This window comes from Necator americanus, chromosome III (genome assembly GCF_031761385.1).
Source record: "Necator americanus strain Aroian chromosome III, whole genome shotgun sequence".
In the NCBI taxonomy this organism is placed as follows: domain Eukaryota; kingdom Metazoa; phylum Nematoda; class Chromadorea; order Rhabditida; family Ancylostomatidae; genus Necator; species Necator americanus.
In genome coordinates this window covers 18,121,226-18,143,868 of record NC_087373.1, presented here as the reverse complement: position 1 = coordinate 18,143,868, position 22,643 = coordinate 18,121,226, and the positions used below count along the sequence as shown (strand labels likewise).

General features: G+C 41.0%; 3 protein-coding genes across 4 annotated transcripts; all 3 read right to left on the bottom strand.

The window, feature by feature from the left end:
• Window positions 1–381: 381 nt before the first annotated feature.
• On the bottom strand, window positions 382–9,322 carry RB195_009996 (uncharacterized protein; the record flags this gene model as incomplete). Its single annotated transcript, XM_064190793.1, has 3 exons — window positions 382–439; window positions 2,515–2,683; window positions 9,208–9,322. 3 exons carry the CDS (start codon window positions 9,320–9,322, stop codon window positions 382–384), a joined length of 342 nt encoding a protein of 113 aa, XP_064048376.1.
• Window positions 9,323–14,713: 5,391 nt separating this feature from the next.
• On the bottom strand, window positions 14,714–21,248 carry RB195_009995 (uncharacterized protein; the record flags this gene model as incomplete). Of its 2 annotated transcripts, XM_064190791.1 has the most annotated exons (4): window positions 14,714–14,988; window positions 15,051–15,173; window positions 15,245–15,336; window positions 20,224–21,248. In XM_064190791.1, the coding sequence occupies 4 exons, from the start codon at window positions 21,246–21,248 to the stop codon at window positions 14,714–14,716; spliced, it is 1,515 nt and encodes a 504-aa protein (XP_064048374.1). The 2 variants fall into 2 exon arrangements, with proteins under 2 accessions (XP_064048374.1, XP_064048375.1); XM_064190792.1 differs by lacking the exons at window positions 15,245–15,336; window positions 20,224–21,248 and adding an exon at window positions 17,518–17,560.
• Window positions 21,249–21,482: 234 nt separating this feature from the next.
• Window positions 21,483–22,187, bottom strand: RB195_009994 (uncharacterized protein; the record flags this gene model as incomplete). The annotated part of the gene is made up of 1 exon (XM_064190790.1): window positions 21,483–22,187. One exon carries the CDS (start codon window positions 22,185–22,187, stop codon window positions 21,483–21,485), a length of 705 nt encoding a protein of 234 aa, XP_064048373.1.
• Between the last annotated feature and the right edge of the window lie 456 nt (window positions 22,188–22,643).

Below are 22,643 nucleotides of genomic sequence, written 5' to 3'. Positions count from 1 at the left end.
CGCTGTCTGGATATGAACTTGCGAGCATACTCAGTGGGATGGGTAGTCTTTTACATTATCATCTCCATCTAATCCTTATTCATCTCGGTTTCCCTTGCGATATGTTTTGTTGCGTAGTGAATTTGGCATTTGTACAGCTGACTTTTCTCTATTGCATGCTGTTAATGTATTGTGATATGGTGTGTTATTAAATGGTTATGTTTTTATATGCGAACCTCTTCATTTAACGTTAAAATCTTATTTTGTGCCATCGACAAAAACATAGCTCCAACTTCTTTATGAGCAGTGGAGAAATCTCCAATTTCTCATTATATTGCGTTAAGTAACGTATTATACAATTGATAATGTTGTAGAATTGGGTTTCTACGCATTCAGCGCGTTCTAGCTGTGCGAAGGATTGATAGGCGCCGTGAAGGCTTCTGCAGTCATCGGTCGGTTGCTGGAAGTAAACACCATTATGCATGTCAACAAGACAAAAAAGAGTTTGGTGAGCACTAAGTGGAACTGTTAGTTTCCTATGAAAAGTTTTCGCAGACGTGAGTGCTGACTAACTACTAATATTATGGTTTTCTAGGAGTCTAGTGCTATTTGGAAAATCAAACAAAACCATGCATTCAACACAATTTACTATGCGTTTTCGTTCCCAGCATTAGAAGTGCTCTAAATAGGTCTGACCTTAAAAGTCCAAATTACTACGTACATCCATTTTCGGAAGCGAAGCCTAGGAATAATAACTGCAAAGTTGGCATTGCAACTCCATCCTAACTCTTCAAGTTACCAACTCTACGAATATTTGTTGATCACAGTGGTTACGCCCGTTAATCTCTGTAGTCTTTTAGATGGATGGTCTGATAATTCTTCACGTCTTCCAAAAACACGGCGCTGTTATTTTCTGTAAAGTTTCTTCCTGTTGCTGGATTTTGGTTTCATTATGCTCTCCTTTCACTTCGAAGCGAGGTGGGACAAGGTACTGTTGCTAAAAAAAACTGGTAAGATCTACAAGAGCCACGATCAGCTCTAGCGTTGCTGGTGTTGGTTGGATTTAAGATACCCCACTAATTAAAAGTGGGCGAGGTTTGCGGCATTCTACACAAGGTTGAATGCGAAATTTTAATACAGACGTGAGCGAAACGCAGATTCCCAGCGAAATATCACTGATTAATATAAATTCTCCGCTGACAGCTAGTTGTATGCTAAGCTCAAAAACAACCTATGTAGTCCAAAGTTTCGTCGAATTAAAATTGCATATGCATAGGCTCGAAGCACCTCCTCATCTCCTTTGGCTGCTTCAAGCGGAGTGTAGCACTTTCCGCTGCCTATGCGGACAATGCAAACAACGGTGATGCACTGTGGCGATAAAGCGTCGCCAAATGCAGCACTGCTCCGTCATTTATCTATTACTGTATTGTACTTATCTATTGCTATTATTGTTCTACTATTACTGTTACTTGTTAAAAATAATTAGACGCTGCAACTAGTACTGTGTCAAAAAGGAGAAATCGGAGACAGAAATGACGAAGGAGAAGTGCGTGGTACCGGAATAATAGTGTCTCATCCAGCGTATTTGAAAAGTTTCGGAATATTCCTCCTGAGAAGCGCTGTCGTTTGCTGGTTACGCCCCTCTATATGCAGTTATCCTAGCTGAATACAAGCAACGCAACCGTCCTCACACGTAAATATTAATATCGATTACACCTCCGATATTTTTCAATCACTGTCCAGGACATACACAAAGGACGTACATCACCTATGCAAGAACTATAGCGCATGATTCTAAATTCATTCATTTGGGACTGATCAAATCCCTATTTTTTTTAGCAAGTAACTTTTCCTAAATATTCATGAAGGAGTCACGCTGTTTCTCATTCCACAAGATACTAGGTCATCTTACACTAAAGAGCGTCCGCTCATGTGTGAAATATAGCGAGCAGGGGACGTCGTAGAGTGCAAAAAAAACATCACGCTGTCATTGATACGTCGCCGTTTGTTCATGCCACCCAACCAATAAGGTCCCCTTGTGCCGGAAGAGAGATGAGTTCACACTGCTTCCTTTCCTATGTTAGCAAGAGCAGTCCCATCCCCTCATCTTCTCAGTTTTAATGAAAGCTACGATCATGTCAACTCTCACCCCTTCCACCAAGCAGCTTGCACCATCATAAGGCATCGTTGAAGGACACTTTCTAAACCTTTCGGCTGAATAGTACTAAACCGTGTTGACCTACGTTGCTCTATTGTTAGACTAAAAGACTACTTCATCTCCCGGGCGGCTGCTCACTAGCCAAGGATCTTTCTGCCCATTCAATTCACAGAACAACTTAATGAATCCTCGCTAAATGCACAAAACAACTGTGAAACCAAATAAGAGATAAAATCGCCAAACAAACACGCTTTCAGTGATTACTTGGCGAGTTTATTTTTCTCCATGTGCTAAGCGATCTAAGCAGCGGTGAACCGCACACACGCAGCCGGCATTTCGCCCATTTTTCATGGCTCACTAGAAATCACTGCGCTGACGTTTCTCTGACTCCTCCGAACTTCTCCCCCGAGTCGGTGGTTAAGCAGCCAGCTCCAAGACCGAAACCGACTCCTTTTGGCCCATACTTCCTTCCATGGCACTGTTTGCAGTACAGTTCAGCATCATGCGGAGCTACAGTGCACGAATCCAGTAATTTGTTGCACATGTCTGAAACAGTGTTATCCACGGAACTGAAGAAAAGGGAATGAATAAGCACTAGACAAAAACAAATATCATATTGGATCTTTTCTAAATCCAACTACATGTTTTTTTTTTCAAATAAGCTGTTTCCGTTGATCCTTGCGCCACGTACTCAGGTAAATTCATCACTTAGTTTACTATTATAGAAGGGTTGGGTTTCTTTAGAGATTGGAAAAAAAGTGCAGAATGTTTGCGTCCGGACTGCGATAGAGCTTTGATTTGACATACCGTGCCAAATAGTTAGATCACGATGTCACCGTTAATATGAGGGTAACGTTCAAGGATGCTGGGTCCCTTCCACTAATAAGAAAGGTTGAGGTCGAACATTGCAAGTATCGCAGCAAAAACGGAAACGACCACCTAAAAAACGAACGAACAGTCAAACCTACGCTACGAGACAACTCTTTACCCCAATGTCGAGAGACCTAAATTGACAAGATGAAACCTCACAAGGCACAAAGTAGGTTTGGTTACTTAAATGGGTGTTAAGGGTTGTCTTATCCTTTAGCATCAATTTAGGAAATTTACGAGTAGTCCAATTTATTGATTCTGTCAATCCTACGGATGTAACAATTTCTTCGTTGGGTGAACTGATGCCTTTGGTGCTCCTAAAGGTTTTAACCTCTGGATTTGTAGGGAGTTTCGCGTTTCGCTTTGGCAGCTGCAAATTAGAGAACCCATCAGTGACCCCTAAACTATGTCTCCAGAGCTTTCCATGGGCGTACGAAGACTGAATGGAGAACATATGAGCGTAGCACGATGGACGAAAAACAGCTGCGCCGACCATTCCAAGGCAGCAATTACATATGGAAATTGCACCGAAAAGTAGTCAGTTTGAAAGATCTGCTTCAGTTGATTTCTCGACGTCAAACAAGAATATTTTTCTCGGATTTCAATATTGATTATGAACAGATCAGAGAGTGAAAGTACGGCATCAGTGTCAGAAGAGAATTTCGGGGATTTCGGCAGAGTCAGGATGCTTTTTGGGTGAGACGTTATTATATGTGAACACTTCTAGAACGGAGCTCGTAGCATTTGTGCAGAGCATTTTTTTTTGTGTATGACGTACTTCTGCCTGTCTTGATTGTGTTGTTCACTATGGTATCCTCATGAAATTTCGAGTTCTGACTACTATTTGTAGGAAAATGGCGAGATCGAGGACATATGATAATCAGGGGCGGAGGAGAAGGAAGGAGGGAACAATCTGACTTGTCTTAAGGTCACGTATCTAGCAAAGTAGATTTTTGACCACTCGAAAGTTCTGGTCGTTTTCGACGTGAACAGCTTTTGCGAAAAACGTTATGAGCTATGTTTTTTTGCATTCGTGATCATCCATGCAGAATTAGAATCGTGAATAACTTCTACTGTTTGTGAAAGACGCAGTTCCTGCGAGATTTTTCTAGCTACTTCTCTAGTTTCTTCACTGAGACTTGAAGCAGACACAGAGATGGGACAACTGTCGGGAACGCATGCAACACACTGCAAAAACACAGACACATGCACACATCCACACAGACTGACGTCATGTCAACCTCCTTGTTGCCGAACTGCTCTCCAGTATCCATTGTGAGCGATCCCGCCCCAATTCCAAACCCAACACCCTGCAAGACCAAACGGAATCACACATAATAAATGTGAAACGAGCGTCACATTGACGGACACGTACGTTAGACCACAGAACAAGGGAAAAGAAACCATTTGTTCAATCTCACCTTTGGTCCGAAACGCCGACAATGGCACTGTTTGCAGTACAACTCGGCCTGGTGCTCACAACAGTTCGTCGAGTCCAACAACTTATTGCACATAGCTGAACGTACGACAACTTTGACAAAGGACACAAAATATCAGCACACAACCAAAACAGACTCAGCACGAGGACAGGACAAATGCAGGCCGTTGCAACTGAACAAGGGAAATGGCGGTTTCTAGCACGAACGTTGTTACGAAAAACATTGGGTTGCTCCAGGGCATTAACTCTTCTTCACAGTTGTTCTGCTGGTTTGTTTTGCAACGACAGATCGGAGCGTCGGAATGGTCTTTCTCTCTTCCTTCGAATAAAATAACCAGCAATGAAAAAGGCACGATTTGTCCTCCTTCAAGATTATTTTTTTAGGGTTTCAAAGTCTATTTCACAAAAAACGCATAGTTTCCACAGGGAAGTTCAGGCAATGGCAAAATATCGACCAATAGCGATAAATAAGTCGCCTGGTCTTCGACAATCCCTATTGTGAGTCAACGTAAAGATCCACTCAGACACACATAGTTAGTGACGCTTTGATCCGGAAACGGACGCCGGGTGCTCGTCATAAATTCGCAAATTCTGAGCGCAAAAAAGTCGCAATTGTACTGCTGAAAACAAGCGTTTTCAGAAGTAGCTAGCTAATTTTCCGGTAAAGTATAAAATTTGTTCAATATAATATTTTGTAATGAGTCTAATTGTATAATACTACGAATATTGTGTCCTGATTATCATGCTATGCTTCGTTCACCACCTCCCACTGCCTTCTCCTTTCCCTAACTATCCCTCCTAACATTCACCACCCCTCCATGAGAAAATCTCATCACACGCTTGACCCTGATTGTAGGGCGGGATGATATTTAATTCCACTTTTCGGCATTAATTTCACAGCAGCAGAACAACTGTAAAGAAGAGTTTTGCTATTACGACAGTCTAGTGATCTTTTATAGATTTTTTTGACAAGTTGGTTCCTCTCGATGTTTTTTAATCATGGACTTTGGTTCTAGCATCGTTCTTCTTTTCTGTCAGTCCTGGCTAATGTACGTATAACTATGGAGAGAATCTGCGCACATGCTATGGATGGCAGTTCGTGTTGAAATGAAATTCAAAGAGTTGAATATGATTTCATTTGAATCAAATTATTATCAACATTACTAACAAGAGTTGAATGTGCTCAACAATAACATTTTTTTCCCTTTTTCTGATTGATTCTTCACTTCTGGTATATGCGGTGAAATGATAAACCATAGTCTTCTGCCTTAGCTGCTGTCAAAGACTTGTGTTGAAACTCACTAGCGGTTATATTTTTCTAAGGGGCACTTGTTAAAAAAAAGCATCACAGTAGTGATAGTTAATATTGCAAGTGGTCCACTTCATCATCCATTTACAGAATCCGATTTTGCTGTGTATCAGAAACCGGACTACAATCGACATCCAGTTGATCTAGCACTCATTTTACTAGTAGAGAAAAATAAAGAAATGCATCTGTTTCCTATGTAGAGCAGGATACGACGAAATTGACCATGTTAGGATCTAGCAAGAATAGATAGGGATTTGGATTCAATCTACGAATGTGTGACTATGCAGGTTGAGAACTTCTACTGCTTCTGCGTCACATTAGTAAAACTGCGAACGTTGGACGACGACGCGATTGCTTGCGTTCTACCAAGTAACAAGTTGCATCGCAGGGGAGACCAGTGCACTTAAGAGTGTTTCTCACGCACTTTTTTCTGGATTGGGAGTTCTCTGGAGGAGTTGCGCGTGATCAGACTCATGCTCATGAACCACACCTTCACCCCTACCTATTCCTTGGTAGATACAAACACCGTCGATTTCATGATTCACTGCTTTCATGGGCAACATTCGGAGACTTTTTTGCTGATGGATTCTTTCAACTGGGAGATAGGATTTGTGGCGTATTTGCAAGAATCAAAAGTATCAGAAGCGTTGAAACAATCAGTTTACTTAACGAGGCACTTCTTTGCAACCAAAAGATTGTCGGAATAAAGAAACTTAAAGTGGATTTCTATTAGAATTGGTGCAAGATGTTTTTTTTTTCTAGAAACGTTGGTTATACTATGTTACTCTTTCTTAGCACAGTCAGAGGCCATGAGAATATCTTGAAAATTGGTCCTCGTGATTTCTGACGTTAGAAAAGCTTTTCTTTCATGCGTATCTACAAATGTTTCTGTTCATAGTTTTTCTGTTTCGTTTTGTCCAGTAACAATCATCATAACATAACTTCGGTTAATTTCTTTTGCGCCGATAGTCTTTGTACCCACCAGACTAATGAGAACCGTTTCGTGACATTTCATCTCATCAATTTAGTGGCTATTAGATGTTGCCTCGTTGTGTAAAATGATCCCACGGGCGCCTTTGATTTTGTAGACAGTGTCAACGGTTTTGGTTGAGATATTTGGAGGCTATGCCCTGAACTCTACCTACTACCGAAACGTTTCACGCAGAAAATTCTTGAGAACACTGCCAAAAAGGTCCTGAAAGGTCAGTAAGCGGAATCCATTGCTTGACTAATAGAGGAGAAGGTAGGTTCTCGCTCGGTATTGGTTGGTCGGCTATTCCCTTGCAAGCACCTTATTTGTAAAACTTGTTATTTTTCGGATGAAGAAATTGGTAATTCGCTTGTACATAACGGTGTCAGAACTTCAAAATATAATTTTATTTTTAGTTCAATTTTGAAACCATGCCGAACTAGACGAGTTCAGTCCAGCATAGGTTTGCTATATCGGCTGTAAAGTTCGCCTACGCAAAAATTTTCTAAATCACATTTGCGTGGATAAGAAGAAAACATTTTTCTGACATTTTCCAAAATGATTTCTCAAGATAATTGTGGAAAGTTAGAAAGAAAAGTTGGGTAGTGCCGCTTTCACGTGATTTCGCGAATAATCTTAAACTTGTTCGTTCGAGTAAGATGATGGCTGCGCTGCGGAACCTCACGAAGAAAACCGGTTTCTACTAGGAACAACTTCCAAGCACCTTGCACACGTTTGCTTCACTAATTTCCAAGAAAAGTCGAACAGTCTTCTTTGGAGCGACGTTGTGCTAATTCTTGTAACTTGTAGAAGTCTCCTATTTACAGTCAACTTCAATGTCTCGGCTCTTGAATGAACGTTATTTTATTAAGGCTGTCGTGCATACATAGTCAGCGCTGATATGTTTACCGGCGTGAGCGTGAGTCGCAACGAACGTTTATTTGCGCTTGAGGGACACACGCCCCTGCCTCTGTTCTCCTACAGTCGGCGGCGGGTCGCGCTTACACGCTTGGACACATTCGTCGCCGACTATATCTGCTCGCCAACGCTCCCGCCTGGCGACGCAGCGACTTCTACTTTTGTCTGCCTGCGGTTCACAATCTGCACAGATTTCTGTTCTCTCTCTCTCTCTCTCGAGTGCGCATAGCGGTCATATGGACACACGTCTCTGTCCTGTGGTGTTGTAACATTTGTCTCCATTCAAACGAACCGAAATTTCCAAAGTAGAAGGCACTTCTCGGAGATGTACAATCACTTGCGGCATGATAAAGAGAACCTGTTGTCTCAATCTCTGTTTACACAAAGAGAGATTTCTGGAAAGCAAGCTAAGGTCCGCTGAAGACATTTCACAACACCGGTGACTATGGAGGACATCGTAATACCTTTCACATCTGAGTCATCTGAAAAATGATCCGCACCCACCCCAACGCGGAAGGATATGTATTCTGGTGATCTTTAGAGAAAAAAGACCGGAAAAATCCCATTCCCATTGATCAGAGAGGGAGAGGAAGACTAAATGATAAAACAGGACTAGCAGGATTATTCGCTGCATTCAATAGCTATGCCTTTTAGCCTTACACTATCGTTCTGCTCCAGAGTGTGCACTAATTTAGGACAATGTAGAAAGCTAGAGGGGGATAAAGAAATTCTGTGAAGTTTAAGCTTCCTTCCAACTTAGGTTCCAAAGTCATAGGAGCTGGAGTTTTTCCGTTCTTTCCATTGCTTGTCACGAGATAAAGGAGACGGAGAGCGGGAACGAAAACGAGGAAAAAACACTAGAGGAGATGGTAGAATAAAGGGTGCAGAGAAAGTAGAAGGAGGGAGAGATTTCCTAACAACTATTATTACGTCATTGAAAATTAATCAAAGATATTTCTCTTTAGAAGTGGATCAATTGCCTTTTACCCCATTTCTGCATATAAACTCGCATTAATGGTGTGAGCACTAGCAAAGGACCCGGACAGCCAAAAATAATTGCGGTTCCAAGATGGTCACCGAGATATTTCATTGACCCTGCGACGACTGGTTTCGATTTCCTGTGAATTATCCAAATATGTCATTTATCCGCTGAGAGCTGGACGAGCCACTCCCCTGTGCACACGTTTGAGCTGCGTACGCATTCTCTTGCAGCGATAGTGAGCTAGCAAGAATTTGCATTTCCAGCGAATGGAAAGAGAGATATTTGACAGCGATGGAATGTCCAGGCGTCCGTAGGCACTTTCGTTCGCCGATTGACCTCGAGAACCCGTGGCGCAGCTGTTTCTCATTTCGTACATCCTTTCTGATCGCATTACACTCTATTCGTACAAAACGAAAGCACAATGAAGCTGAGCCAGCGGCGAACTCGAGTCCGAAAGGAAAATGCAATCGATCGAGCGGAGTATACGAGAAACAGCACTGCCGAACACACAGCACTGTGTAAAGAACATGACGCAAAAGAGCAACGGAACAACCTGCAGTAGAGAAAAAAAAGAGAAACGAACTGCATTTGAAGCAGAATTTGTGCCATTTGTATCCTCCAGCGACCATCTCTTCAGCAGCGTACACTGATTTTCCGCATTTCGGACACTTGGCGTGCTCGACAGGCTTGAACGGCATCTGGAACTGCGCCGCAATGTTTATGAGTGTAAACGCAATACAATTAGTTAAAAACGAGAGCAAAAAATTCACTTCAAATAAGGACAGGAAATCGAGAATGTTGCTAATTCCGGAGAAAAACAATTGAGACAAAGCTAGCGCAACTCTTTAGATCTTTTTGAGTAAGATATTTGATTGCCTTGCGATGCTACGACTCACAACAGAGAGCGAGTCATCAACAAATGAAAAAAAATCGGGGGAAGAAACTTCGCTCCGCGTCAGATCGATTGTCAAAATCGCTGTAGGTTCGATGTCGAAAAGGGTTTGTATCTAGCAAATACAGCGATAAAAAGATACTCTAAGAAAAGTGGATGTAATATGACAAAATTAAGCACGACGAACAGACGATCAAGGGCCCCACACGGATGAAATGTTGGACGTGTGGGTGAGGATTAATGGGTGGAAGAGGACGCGGAGAGGTGAGGGTGTTGTGACTGTGCGAGGGGCGGAGCGTCTTCGGCAAACAAAACACTGGACAGGAGGATCTCAGCGCTGAAACGAAGAACCAGCGCACTTTCAACGCCGCTGGGTACGGATATGCCGAGATTCCATCCAACAGCACGGCTAACGGAGTTTAACCTCCTCTGGCTAAACTAGCACTACCGAACTCGAGATGATTTTTTCGGGAGCAGCTGCTCATGTGGCTGTTCGCAGACAAGGCGCTGAGCGTATGCAAAAAAAGCGCTTTGTGTTCGATAACATCCCGTGCGATGAATCAGTGGATTTGACAGTGCTACAATGCAAATTCAGTTCAAACTTAGGAAAGGAAAAAATTTACTGTCTATTTGACCTCTGCCATAACTGCTGACTGTAGGTCGCTATTTATGGTTCATAGATGTCTTATACATGCACTCGAAGATTAAATTTTGTCCGAGAAAGTATAAAATCATCAAATGTTTGATTTGTCCTTTCACATGCATTTACTCCGACCATTCCAATCTAATCTGTAATTTCTGTAAGATGTTACCAGAGACTCGTTGACGCGAACAGGTGCATGAACAAAAAGTGGTCACTCTTTATTCCCAATGGAAGCTCCCAATCTTATAATATCCAAAAAATAAATGTTATACCCCTTCAAAAGCAAATGTATGTTAGATTGGATTGAAGTTGGACAAAAACTCGCATAATTTTCTTGACAAATATTTCGCAGATTAAAACCAGGTCACATTTTTAGTGGAAGAAACTGCCGAACCACATCAAACTACTATGAACCTTCTCATATCAAAGAGTTTACTCTTACTACAGGCTCGTGAGCGAGACGCTGTTGTTTGTTTCTTTTTTACTAGTTTATGTTGAAACCAGCATCTTTAAACGAGCTGCATCCGTGGTAAGAATAGAGCCTTCGTGTAAATTGCTGAAAGCCACATAGCTATGTCCACCAGCAGACTCACCGTTTGAAGGCTGCGTATCACAAAATCTTCACTCTTGGTATCCCCCATTAGATAGTAGTGATACTGGTGAGATCGTGAGTAGGAGAGGATTGTTCAAACCTCAATCCACTCCCCATCACCGACAAATCCAGGAAAAGACATGTGCGGTACAGCCCTGAATGACTTTGTTGATGAAGATGAGCTCAGAATGGATCTTCGGTCATTCTTTGATCGCAACATCTCAGAGTCGTACAAGAAGGGAATCTACAAACTGCCTGGACGTTGGCAACATGTCTCCTATACTAATGGAGGATACGTCATGCAATTAAAATCTAGGTGTGTGATGATAAACAGTTCGCAAATGAAATTCTTCGAAGTGTAACAGAAATTAGCTGCCAGCCCAATACTTCAAGAGGCATTTACACGACCATAAGTGGAGCTCGAAAAAGGTGAACTGTCCAATTTTCGATGAATCTTTCCGCGCTGACAAGTCTAGCCTCACCAGTAAGTTTCGTAAGGAAAATGGCGTGTATGATCAATGCATTTCACGGTATGTTGATAACGTCTGTTTCAGATTACTAACGTATAATAATTCCTCTATATAAAGTTCCTAATTATTTAGTTTTCTTCCCCGCTACTCGAAGTGCTCGCATTTGTAAAAAAAAAAAAAACTTTAGTAGTGATTGCGGATTGAGCAAAAAGATCTACAGCATCTGCACTTTCTGTATTTTGCCTTTTAGAACATTGCTTTCCCAACATTCCTTCGACACCCACATAATATGAACACAATTTGAGAGCATTATTCGAAGTATGGGTTTTCCTCCAACAGTTATCACAGAATGATGTCTTAGTAACTTTTAGTAAAATAACGTGAAAGCATCATCTTAGTGATAAAGATAACGTTCCATGTCAGATCACGTAAGCTGCTCGCTTCTATTTAAACAATCAGTTTCATTAGTGTTCCCACATTTACAGGAGGCATGTCACCAACCTGAGGCAAACGTGCAAGGAAATAGAGGAGCGAAGGAGCCATAGAGGTGAAAAGAAACGTGCGCAGTGGGTACGGCTATCAAACGGTTTCAACCACCACTTACCCCTTGCGTCATTCACACGAAGTTACTGCGCGATACTACTTCCACGCCGCTGGACCCGTCGTATCGCCCTTTACCGCTCTACGACGCCGGCACACCATTTCGACGCCATGAGACCCGTCTCATCCCACTTTATAGCTTTCAGGTGCCAGCGCATCAATTCCACGCCTGTGACCCGTCGCACCCCATGTATGTATGTATGTATGTATGTATGTATGTATGTATGTATGTATGTATGTATGTATGTATGTATGTATGTATGTATGTATGTATGTATGTATGTATGTATGTATGTATGTATGTATGTATGTATGTATGTATGTATGTATGTATGTATGTATGTATGTATGTATGTATGTATGTATGTATGTATGTATGTATGTATGTATGTATGTATGTATGTATGTATGTATGTATGTATGTATGTATGTATGTATGTATGTATGTATGTATGTATGTATGTATGTATGTATGTATGTATGTATGTATGTATGTATGTATGTATGTATGTATGTATGTATGTATGTATGTATGTATGTATGTATGTATGTATGTATGTATGTATGTATGTATGTATGTATGTATGTATGTATGTATGTATGTATGTATGTATGTATGTATGTATGTATGTATGTATGTATGTATGTATGTATGTATGTATGTATGTATGTATGTATGTATGTATGTATGTATGTATGTATGTATGTATGTATGTATGTATGTATGTATGTATGTATGTATGTATGTATGTATGTATGTATGTATGTATGTATGTATGTATGTATGTATGTATGTATGTATGTATGTATGTATGTATGTATGTATGTATGTATGTATGTATGTATGTATGTATGTATGTATGTATGTATGTATGTATGTATGTATGTATGTATGTATGTATGTATGTATGTATGTATGTATGTATGTATGTATGTATGTATGTATGTATGTATGTATGTATGTATGTATGTATGTATGTATGTATGTATGTATGTATGTATGTATGTATGTATGTATGTATGTATGTATGTATGTATGTATGTATGTATGTATGTATGTATGTATGTATGTATGTATGTATGTATGTATGTATGTATGTATGTATGTATGTATGTATGTATGTATGTATGTATGTATGTATGTATGTGTATGTATGTATGTATGTATGTATGTATGTATGTATGTATGTATGTATGTATGTATGTATGTATGTATGTATGTATGTATGTATGTATGTATGTATGTATGTATGTATGTATGTATGTATGTATGTATGTATGTATGTATGTATGTATGTATGTATGTATGTATGTATGTATGTATGTATGTATGTATGTATGTATGTATGTATGTATGTATGTATGTATGTATGTATGTATGTATGTATGTATGTGTGTGTATGTATGTATGTATGTATGTATGTATGTATGTATGTATGTATGTATGTATGTATGTATGTATGTATGTATGTATGTATGTATGTATGTATGTATGTGGTCGGTATTCTGTGCGCCGACACCAGAAAGCTATAGAATGAGGTGCGACAGGTCCAGCGGCGTGGAATTGCCTGCCATAGTGCAGTAGCATCGTGCAATAAGTTTGTGTGCAGGGTAAATGGGACGTTGTAACCGTTTGATAGCCGTACCCACTGCGCGCGTTTCTTTTCACCTCTATGGCTCCTTCCCTCCTCCATTTTCTTGCAAGTTTGCCTCAGGTTGGTGACATGCCTCCCGTAAAAGTGGAAACACTAATGAAACCGGATGGCATGATGAAGTCGTTCACGTCATTTCATGTTCAAACATCATTCTATGATAACTAATGGTAGAAAGCAGGAAGAAAACCCACACTTAGGGTAATGAGATTAATGTTTTCAAATTGTGTCTATATTATGTTGGTATTGAAGGAGTGTTTGGAATTGAACTTTGAATGCTCTTCAAATGTAGAAATGAGGCGAGAAGGAAGGAAATTATGGAATCCTTCCCCTGAGTTTATAAAAAGAAGAAAGAAAAGGCGTCGTCAAAGAAGCACAATTCTAATTTTGCACAAAATATCACTACTATTAATTATAATTGATCAGTGATGGCGAGCGAAGAGAGCACCACACAAAGACTGAAATCCGGCATTAGCCGGACGTTCAGATTGGTATATATATAATGTGACTATACAATTTGTTCGTACCACTTAGAACATTTTACAAGTGTTTCGAATGGTTGGGTCGGCAACTGAACACATAAAACTTACAACAGAGATTCAAATTCAGCAACGAGGATCCTCTCCCAAACTTTCGGGTTAACTTTACAAGGTGAATTGATTTATTTGATTTATACGGGCGACGTATGTTACGGCCTAACACGGCTATCCCCATCTTTGCCGGGTGTTTCGGCTTCAAATATAACCAAGTCCATCCTGTTCGATCTCCAGCTGGACCTCGCATATATTCCATCCATCGCTATTACGACGCCTCGATATATATGTATATATATATATATACCTATCAAGGCTAAATGTCCTTAGATCTCCCTTTACCATTATGAATCAGTCTCAGAGCAGTTTGAGTCTCGGAGCATCTTCAAGACAACTTGGACAAGGCGGTCAGACAGTCTTCTATAAGGTAACCAAAGAAGCAAAGCCGGTTTTCTGTGACTATTTCGGATGGCGCGGTAAAATGTTGATTTTTCTCACGTGTCATCCGCCGCTCCACCATATCCACTCCTAAATAAAGTTCTTTGCTATGCCGCACCATTAACCCAAGCATCCGTTTAAGCACTCAATGCAGCCGAGCTGCCGTAGACAACATGTCTTCGATCCGTACATCATGATAAGGTGAATAACGGATAGGTAGACTTGCAACTTATATTCGTGGAGGATGATGGTCGACCACAAGCACTTCGTTAAGGAGTTGAACGTCGAGGTAGCCTTAACGCATCTTTGCTGATTATTTCTCTCGCAGCTGCCGTCCTTTTTAGCATAACGCCCAGGAAAGTGAACTCCTGCATGATTCTGTCCTCGATTTGGTTGTCCGTTACTCCCGTTAAGGGTTTCGCGGAGATCTGCTTGCTTACATTCACTAGAGCGAAGTCCTGCAGAGTCATGCAGGCTGCAGATTGTTTCGATACAAAGTCGACGACAGCTTCTTGCAGCTTCGCGTTAGTCGAACCGAATATTACTAAATCGACTATTCTTTGTATGATATGGCAAAGTCGGAGAGCAAGAGTCTCACGATAGCACCTTGTCTCGCTCCGTCTCCACTCTGAATGGTGGAGTACATCCAGCTAGCGTTCGGAATTCCATCAGCGCGAAGCGAGTTGAGAAGAATTTCCGGACGAACAGATTTGAAAGCGGTATCGAAGTCTAGAAAATCTAATTGTATAAACTTTGACTGCTACTGCTGCCACATTTCTATCACTTTCCTTGCTACGAACACCCAGTTAATAGTGGATGATCAGGGCTAAACATGACCTGTTCATCGCCGAAGGTTTCTTCGCGATATTTTTTAAGCCGATCCAGAGTGGTCCTGTGATCCAATTTCTGGGTGCCATGACGGAGAGGTCTATGTGGAGAGGAATTATGACAGCGTGTCCCCAAGTGCTCACCTATGTTGCAGCTGGAGCTGTCAAAGATGTGCTCTCATATCTGTTCATGGATCACCATGTTGAAGTAGTCTGTACACAAATCAAAGCCAACAAGTAGTCGCTATTTCGAAAAGCGAACATTACTATATCGTCGGCATAATTGAGATCAACAGATGGACGCCGTAACGCTGCCAGGACGATACAGAGAAACTGCTCAAGCGTTCTTCTTATTATGCCATCGATGAAAATGTTCAGTGTACAGGGAAAATTCCATCGTAGCCTCTTACTGCAGCTTTCACTTCTAATGGTGAATCATATTTGGGTGACGTAGTAAACCGCAGTTGTTTCCCCACTGACACCGTCCTAAATTGAACAAACTTTTTTCGAAGCCGACGTCGACGAGTGGAGATCGAATGTTGGCCGAAAAGACTAACTGCATATATCTCGAGAAGATCCATCGTTAATAAACCGTAACCTCAGCAGTAGTGCCGAACGACACATACAGAATTTTACGTGGATCATGTTTGATGCGAAAACGAACTACTTCCTCAACGCAAAAATCTTTGCAATAAGTACATGAATACACGGCGTCATATTTTCTTGGTTCAAAACTAGTCGACACCCGCTTGTGGAATATCTTTTTGTCACTAATGTTCGCCATCTCTCAGAACTACTAGGTCCAGGTTCAGTTGATATGAAACTCCACGACTCCTTTCCTGGAGCCGTATAGTTGATGGCAGCGTACCATGATTTTGAGGTGGTGCGAAACCCACAGCGATTGAGTTTGGATAGTGAATTGCAGAGCATCCGCTGGCGTGGTTCCGCTCATCTCTCTCTAGTTTTTATGGAAAAACAAAGTGCGAACTGCTTTGTTCTACGAGATACGTAACAACTCTCTTCTACTTCGCGTTCCAGTCCCCCCAGCACTCTGCTCATTTGTCTCACATGAATAGGCTAGTGAGAAGACATAATCACAGTCTCCTGCCTTCCCCTAACCAGCATTCCCGCAGTAAATGTAGTTGTGTAGTTTCCGATGCTAAAAAAAGAGACCATCAGGTTGCGTATTTCTGCAATGCAGCAAACTGTGCATGCAGATATCGCAGTAATCTGGAAAGAGCGACTTATTGGAGATCACTCGACAGCGATCGATACTTCAGCGTTACGAGGCGTATGCATGTTGCTCCCCTCAGGCATTTGACCTATCAGAGCATAGTCTCTAGCAGTGTGACGACTCTCTCTTTTTTACGACATTTGCGAAACAAAAATTGCGATTTTTTCTTGTAAAAACAGAAAAGCCAGTTCAGCTCAAAAAAAAAGAAGCAACAGCATTCTACAACGAATTGTTTTGAGCAGATTTTGTAAGAAGGGGGTGTTCAGCTCCAAAAGACGATCGTTTCCAGAGTTGGGAACCTGTGAGAGCAACCGAAAAGTCTGTGATGATCTGCACATTGTGTGAAGACCATTTCGGCTCTCAAACACTTGGCTCGCCTCAAGGACAACATGGACTTGGGGCCCAATTATCTGGCACTCAGCATAGTTAATGCACAGCCAGAAATAAATTCTTCCAAAAACCGTTTTAACGGTGAGTTTTAGAATTTCTTATTGAGCTCATTCGAAAGATATTCTGCTTACAAGTCAAGTAAAGTCCAGATAAAGTCTAGTCCAAACTCGAAGATATTCAAAAACAGGCTATCCAAACTAAATGTTCTACCTATTCTAGGTATGAGGGAGGCCTAAAATCTCGTTGTTTCAGAGACGTGGAGCAAGTTCCTCCTATAACAAGCGACCACAATAAGCATTGGATTGATATCTGTTTTTAGCTCACAGTTTTGACTCCTCCTTTGCTGTTGTTCATTATGATACTAGCTAGCTAGAATTCTGCCTTGATATGCTCCTTTTCAATTCGTCCCTGCAGTTGGTCCTTATTCTCTCCTGGTGGTGGAAACCCATTCAAGGATAGCAAAGTTGGTGAGCCCTTGCGCTTGAGGTCCCCCCACCCGTTCGCCCAGGGTCCCGTACGGACTCCTCCGTTCGAGGTTAAGTTGGTCACCCAAACCCTGGTATCCGGTTATCTACCGTAAAGTTCTGGGTCTGGAAAAGGATCTCGCGTGAGGATTTCTCACCCTCTGTAGCAGGAGAATGACCTGCCAACCCACCACTCCTCATGCTTTAAAGGGCCAGCCTTGTTGTGCAAAATTCAGGCGAGATTCTAGTGAACTCTGTTCCTCACCTTGTTCTTTTTTTCTGTTTTATGGCAGGTGTCTGAATAAATAAATAAATAAATAAAACAAAGAAGCTCAAACTGAGGGAGTTTACGAAAAAAAAAGCCGAAAAAATCGCCCATCCTTTTCCCCCATTCTTTTTCGTCTTCTGTCGAAGAATTACGGAACTTACTGTACATAAATCTCACAAGCATATAGTTCGGATACAAACTTCTCAAAAACGACTCTTCTCTCCCACCTCCTTTTCTTGATCTGATATAGTCACTCACGAAGCAATTGAAGACTCAATAAAATTAAAAGGAATAAAAATTGACCTAAAAATCAACTAAGAGGTTAAGCAAAAAGTAACGTTATGAAAAATTAGTAAAGTAAATATATATGAATAAAAATAAAATTTATAGCATTTACACAAAATTTTAAGGTGGTTTAAGTCATGAACACTGACCCTGATTGCGATCGAGTGCGTTGTCAATGCGGATTTCAGTACTTTCAAATGAATATTTATAACTTGGCGCGAAAGAAACCGAGAAGGACACGTGAGTGTGTTTTATATAGGAAAATTTGTGCTCTCAAATAAGTAAAATTACCGCTTTTATACGGATTAGGGTTTTTTGAAAGTTCGTCGGAAAAAAAGTTGAGACTTTCAACAAATTTCCCGAATTTCCTCAACCAACTTTCGAGAGAAAGAAAGGAAACGCGAAATAAGTATAATAAGTTGTTAGTATGAAAACTTTATCCTCATGTGATATTTCAAACCGAGCTAGTTTTTATAAGGTATGAGCTGAGTTATTGGACTTTGTTCGGTCACACACAATTTAACTCGCATCCGAAAATCCGAATGTTCACGCTTTTCCTTGTTGGCGACTACGTGCTGCGATTAAATAATTTGACGTCATCTTTTGAAACGCATCGAGAAAAACTCTTGACGATAAATTTTTATCTTCATAGGCATCCTGATTCTCCTTAAAGCGGGTCCGGAATCATCTAGAAATAACAGAAAAATTTTGCTATCTTCTCAACTAGATCCCGAAAGCACTGTGAGAAATGAAATAGAAACACCGAATTTCTCAGACAAAATTTGTCTCCACAGCCTTGCAAAATCTCTAATCAATTCACACATTAGCTGTCTTAATAAAAAGGCGGATCTTCAATATATGAAATCGGCCCCAACGATTGATTGTTTAGCAGTGTGCAAGCAATAAAAGAAATGAACTTTTTCTCCTACAGCAGTGGTTCTCTACACAAAGTCACTTCTGATTAGTCCCATATATTCAATTTCCTATAAACACATACTTATACAAAACAAGTACTATACTCCTATACTTACACAAAAATTTGTAATGCTTAGATTTGATAGTTATGATAGAATATTGATTTTTAAGATAACCACAATTTTAGGTAGTTACATGCATTTTGAACGTTTTACTTTCGATTGCACTGCCGTCGCAACTTTTAGAAAAGGCAGCATACCACGAATCTGAGGTGGTACGGATTTCAGGTGCAGTGTCCGTATACGGGATCGTAGATCATGGAGAGAGGGGTGGTTCTGCTCATCTCTCCCTGTATCACTGCAAGGAGCCGACACCTGTATGGTGTTTTGCACGATGCCTTCTATTGCAGCACACCACTCTTGCACGCGTACCGTCCCTTACTGCTTATCGGGACAGTTCGAATTGATTTTCGACGAATCGCAGGGCGGAGGCGGCGCAAGGGGTGGGGCGTTGCAACAGATGGCGTCGTACAAAACGGCATTCTGGAGGCGGCTGTTTGCAGTGATAGAGGGAGAGATTTATTTATTTATTTATTTGTTTATTTATTTATTTATTTATTTATTTATTTATTCAAACACCTGCAGGTGTGCCATAAAACAGAAAAAAAAAGAACAAGATGGAACAGAGTTCACTAGAATTCCGCTTGAATTTTACACAACAAGGCTGGCCCTTTAAAGCATGAGGAGTGGTGGGTTGGCAGGTCATTCTCCTGCTACAGAGGGTGAGAAATCCTCACGCGAGATCCTTTTCCAGACCCAGAACTTTACGGTAGATAACCGGATACCAGGGTTTGGGTGACCAACTTAACCTCGAACGGAGGAGTCCGTACGGGACCCTGGGCGAACGGGTGGGGGGACCTCAAGCGCAAGGGCTCACCAATTTTGCTATCCTTGAATAGCTTTCCACCACCAGGAGAGAATAAGGACCAACTGCAGGGACGAATTGAAAAGGAGCATATCAAGGCAGAATTCTAGCTAGCTAGTGTCATAATGAACAACAGCAAAGGAGGAATCAAAACTGTGAGCTAAAAACAGATATCAATCCAATGCTTATTGTGGTCGCTTGTTATAGGAGGAACTTGCTCCACGTCTCTGAAACAACGAGATTTTAGGCCTCCCTCATACTTAGAATAGGTAGAACATTTAGTTTGGATAGCCTGTTTTTGAATATCTTCGAGTTTGGACTAGATATAATTTCAGCTGGAAGTAAATTAATCCAACTTGCAACTCTACAGAAAAAGCAGTTAAACATAGTTGAGAAGAGTTTTCGTCTGAGTTTAGAGTAGTGCAAATTGAAGCTTCCTGTTCTCACGCTTGTTGGACGGAAAATCCAATACTTGCTTGCCTTTAGCTTAACTTCCATTCGTAGGATTCGAAAACTCAAAAATAAATCGTTCACTACTCGTCTGTACTTCAAGCTCTTTAATTTCAGCGCGTTGAGTCGAATTTCATAGGAGGGAAGTGTGTCAGAGTAACCCGGATCGGGAAAGCTATAATAAACCAGCCTAGCGAAAATTTGTTGCACTTTCTCTAACTTCTTGATGTCCTTTTTCAAGAATGGACTCGAGACTGGCGTAGCGTATTCTAGATGTGGCAAAACGTATGTCTTGTAAAGAAATATTAGTAAATCAGGGTCCTTAACGTGCACGCTCCTCATTATTACAAAAATAGACGACAGCGCTTTTTTGGTGACAACGTCAAAATGAGTGGAAAAGTCGAACGATTTATCAATTATTACCCCAGGGTCTCGAACTTGCTCTTGATATTGAATAGTTGTTGAATTGCAGAAGTAGGGAATCTGAGGAGCCTCTCCGAAATGCAAAGCTACTGTTTTGGAAAGATTTAAAGGTAGATCCCATTGTCTTGACCATGATATCATTCTCTGGATTGCCAGCGAAATCGTGTTGTGGGCGAAAGTTTGGTCATTAGGTTGATACGAAAAATATATTTTGATGTCGTCCGCGAACATTTGAACTTTCATGTCAGGATGGGTTTTCAAATAGCTGGGAAGATCAGCAGTGTACGCGAGGAAAAGGAGCGGCGAGAGTGCACTGCCTTGCGGAACGCCGGTTTGCAATGTATAACGCTTGGAGTAACTGTTATGGACCTTTACAGTCATGTGTCGTTCTTGAAGATACGATTTCAACCAACTGAGCAACTGTCCGCGAACTCCATAGTTTTCGAGTTTGAAGAGAAGCTTTTTATGGTTTACCATGTCAAACGCTCTAGACAGGTCGAATAGTATTACATCAACTGACTTCCCTTTGTTTACCTCGGTCATCCAATCATAGACCGAATCGGACAGTAGTGAAGTAGTGGAGGATCCAGATTGGAACCCATGTTGTTCCGAAAGGAATGACATTTCTTGATGATAGCCACTCGTTTAGTTTTTCGTTGATTATTCTTTCCAAAATTTTGCTTGCGGAGAATACAATACTGATGGGGCGAAAGTTCGAGAGAGCGTTAGAATTGCTTTTTTTGGGTATTGCGGTAATAAGTGCCTCTTTCCAAATGTTAGGAACTTCACTGAAGATAAGCGACGCATTAAAAATATGAGCAAGAGGAAGACACAAAACATCTGCACATTTTTGGTAAACTATCTGGAGAATACGAGAGAATAGTAGGGACACGAAAACGAAGGATTTAAACGTTTTAGAACGGTAAGGACTTCATTTGGATAGATGACAAAGTCGAACGACCTTTGAGGAACCTGAGTGGCAGAGGAATCAGTAGTTGGCAATGGAAGATTATGACTTCTTTCATTCAGTTTTAATGAGTAGTTAGAAGCGAAGAATTCAGCAAGTGCGTTAGCTTTTTCGAGATCGGTTTTGATCAAATTCCCATTGTCAGTCCTCAACACAGGCAGTTTTTGTGCCTGTTTAATTCTTTTAGCGAGGAAATTATGAAACTTTTTCATACATGTTTTCGACAAACGCCGCTCACGATATACAAGGTATTTTTTCACGTGATAGTCAAGATCAGCGCAAATTTTTCTATAGAGAGCGTTGTTCAAAGGGTTATCAAGTTGGTAGAAGAGTCGATTCTTTTGGTCAAATAGATTTCGTAAATGCAAACGATAAGTAGGTACATAATTTTTGTTAAACTTCAGCGGGACAAACTTGGCTAAACTATCGTACATCACTAGGCAAAAACGGCGATACATTTCTGCAACCGACTGATAGTTGTCGAAAACTTCCAGCCAGTCCACACGAGCGAGAAATTTACGTAACTCGGAATAGTTGACTTGACTGAAATCTGGCAATGGCAGATAGAGGGGTTGATCAGTATTAAAGTCGAACATGAAAGGAACAACATTATGATCGGAATTGGCAAAGGGAGGCAGAATTTCGATGATACTAGACCAGTGATACTAGATCCGGAAGAAAGGACGAGGTCGAGAATGGAACGTAAACGAGTGGGAGCATGAATTGGGCTAGATCACAACTTTCCAATAAAGTTCCGAAGCGTTCAGTAGTGGAATTACTATGTTTCTTCATGTCAACATTGAAGTCTCCCACAATTATGATTTTAGGAGACGAAAGGCAGAGTTCAAAAATAGAATCAAACAAGGTATCATCATCAGTCTTACAGAATCTGGAGGTCGATGCGTAACTACAAATTTGAGAGAATGAGGTGTGAAAGGAGAGAGGAGTTCAAGACACAGCATATCAGCAGCCATTTGAGGTTTGAGTGGAATGAGAACCGCGTGAAATTTGTCTCTAACTAAGCAGCAGACACCTCCGCCTTTTTGAAGCGG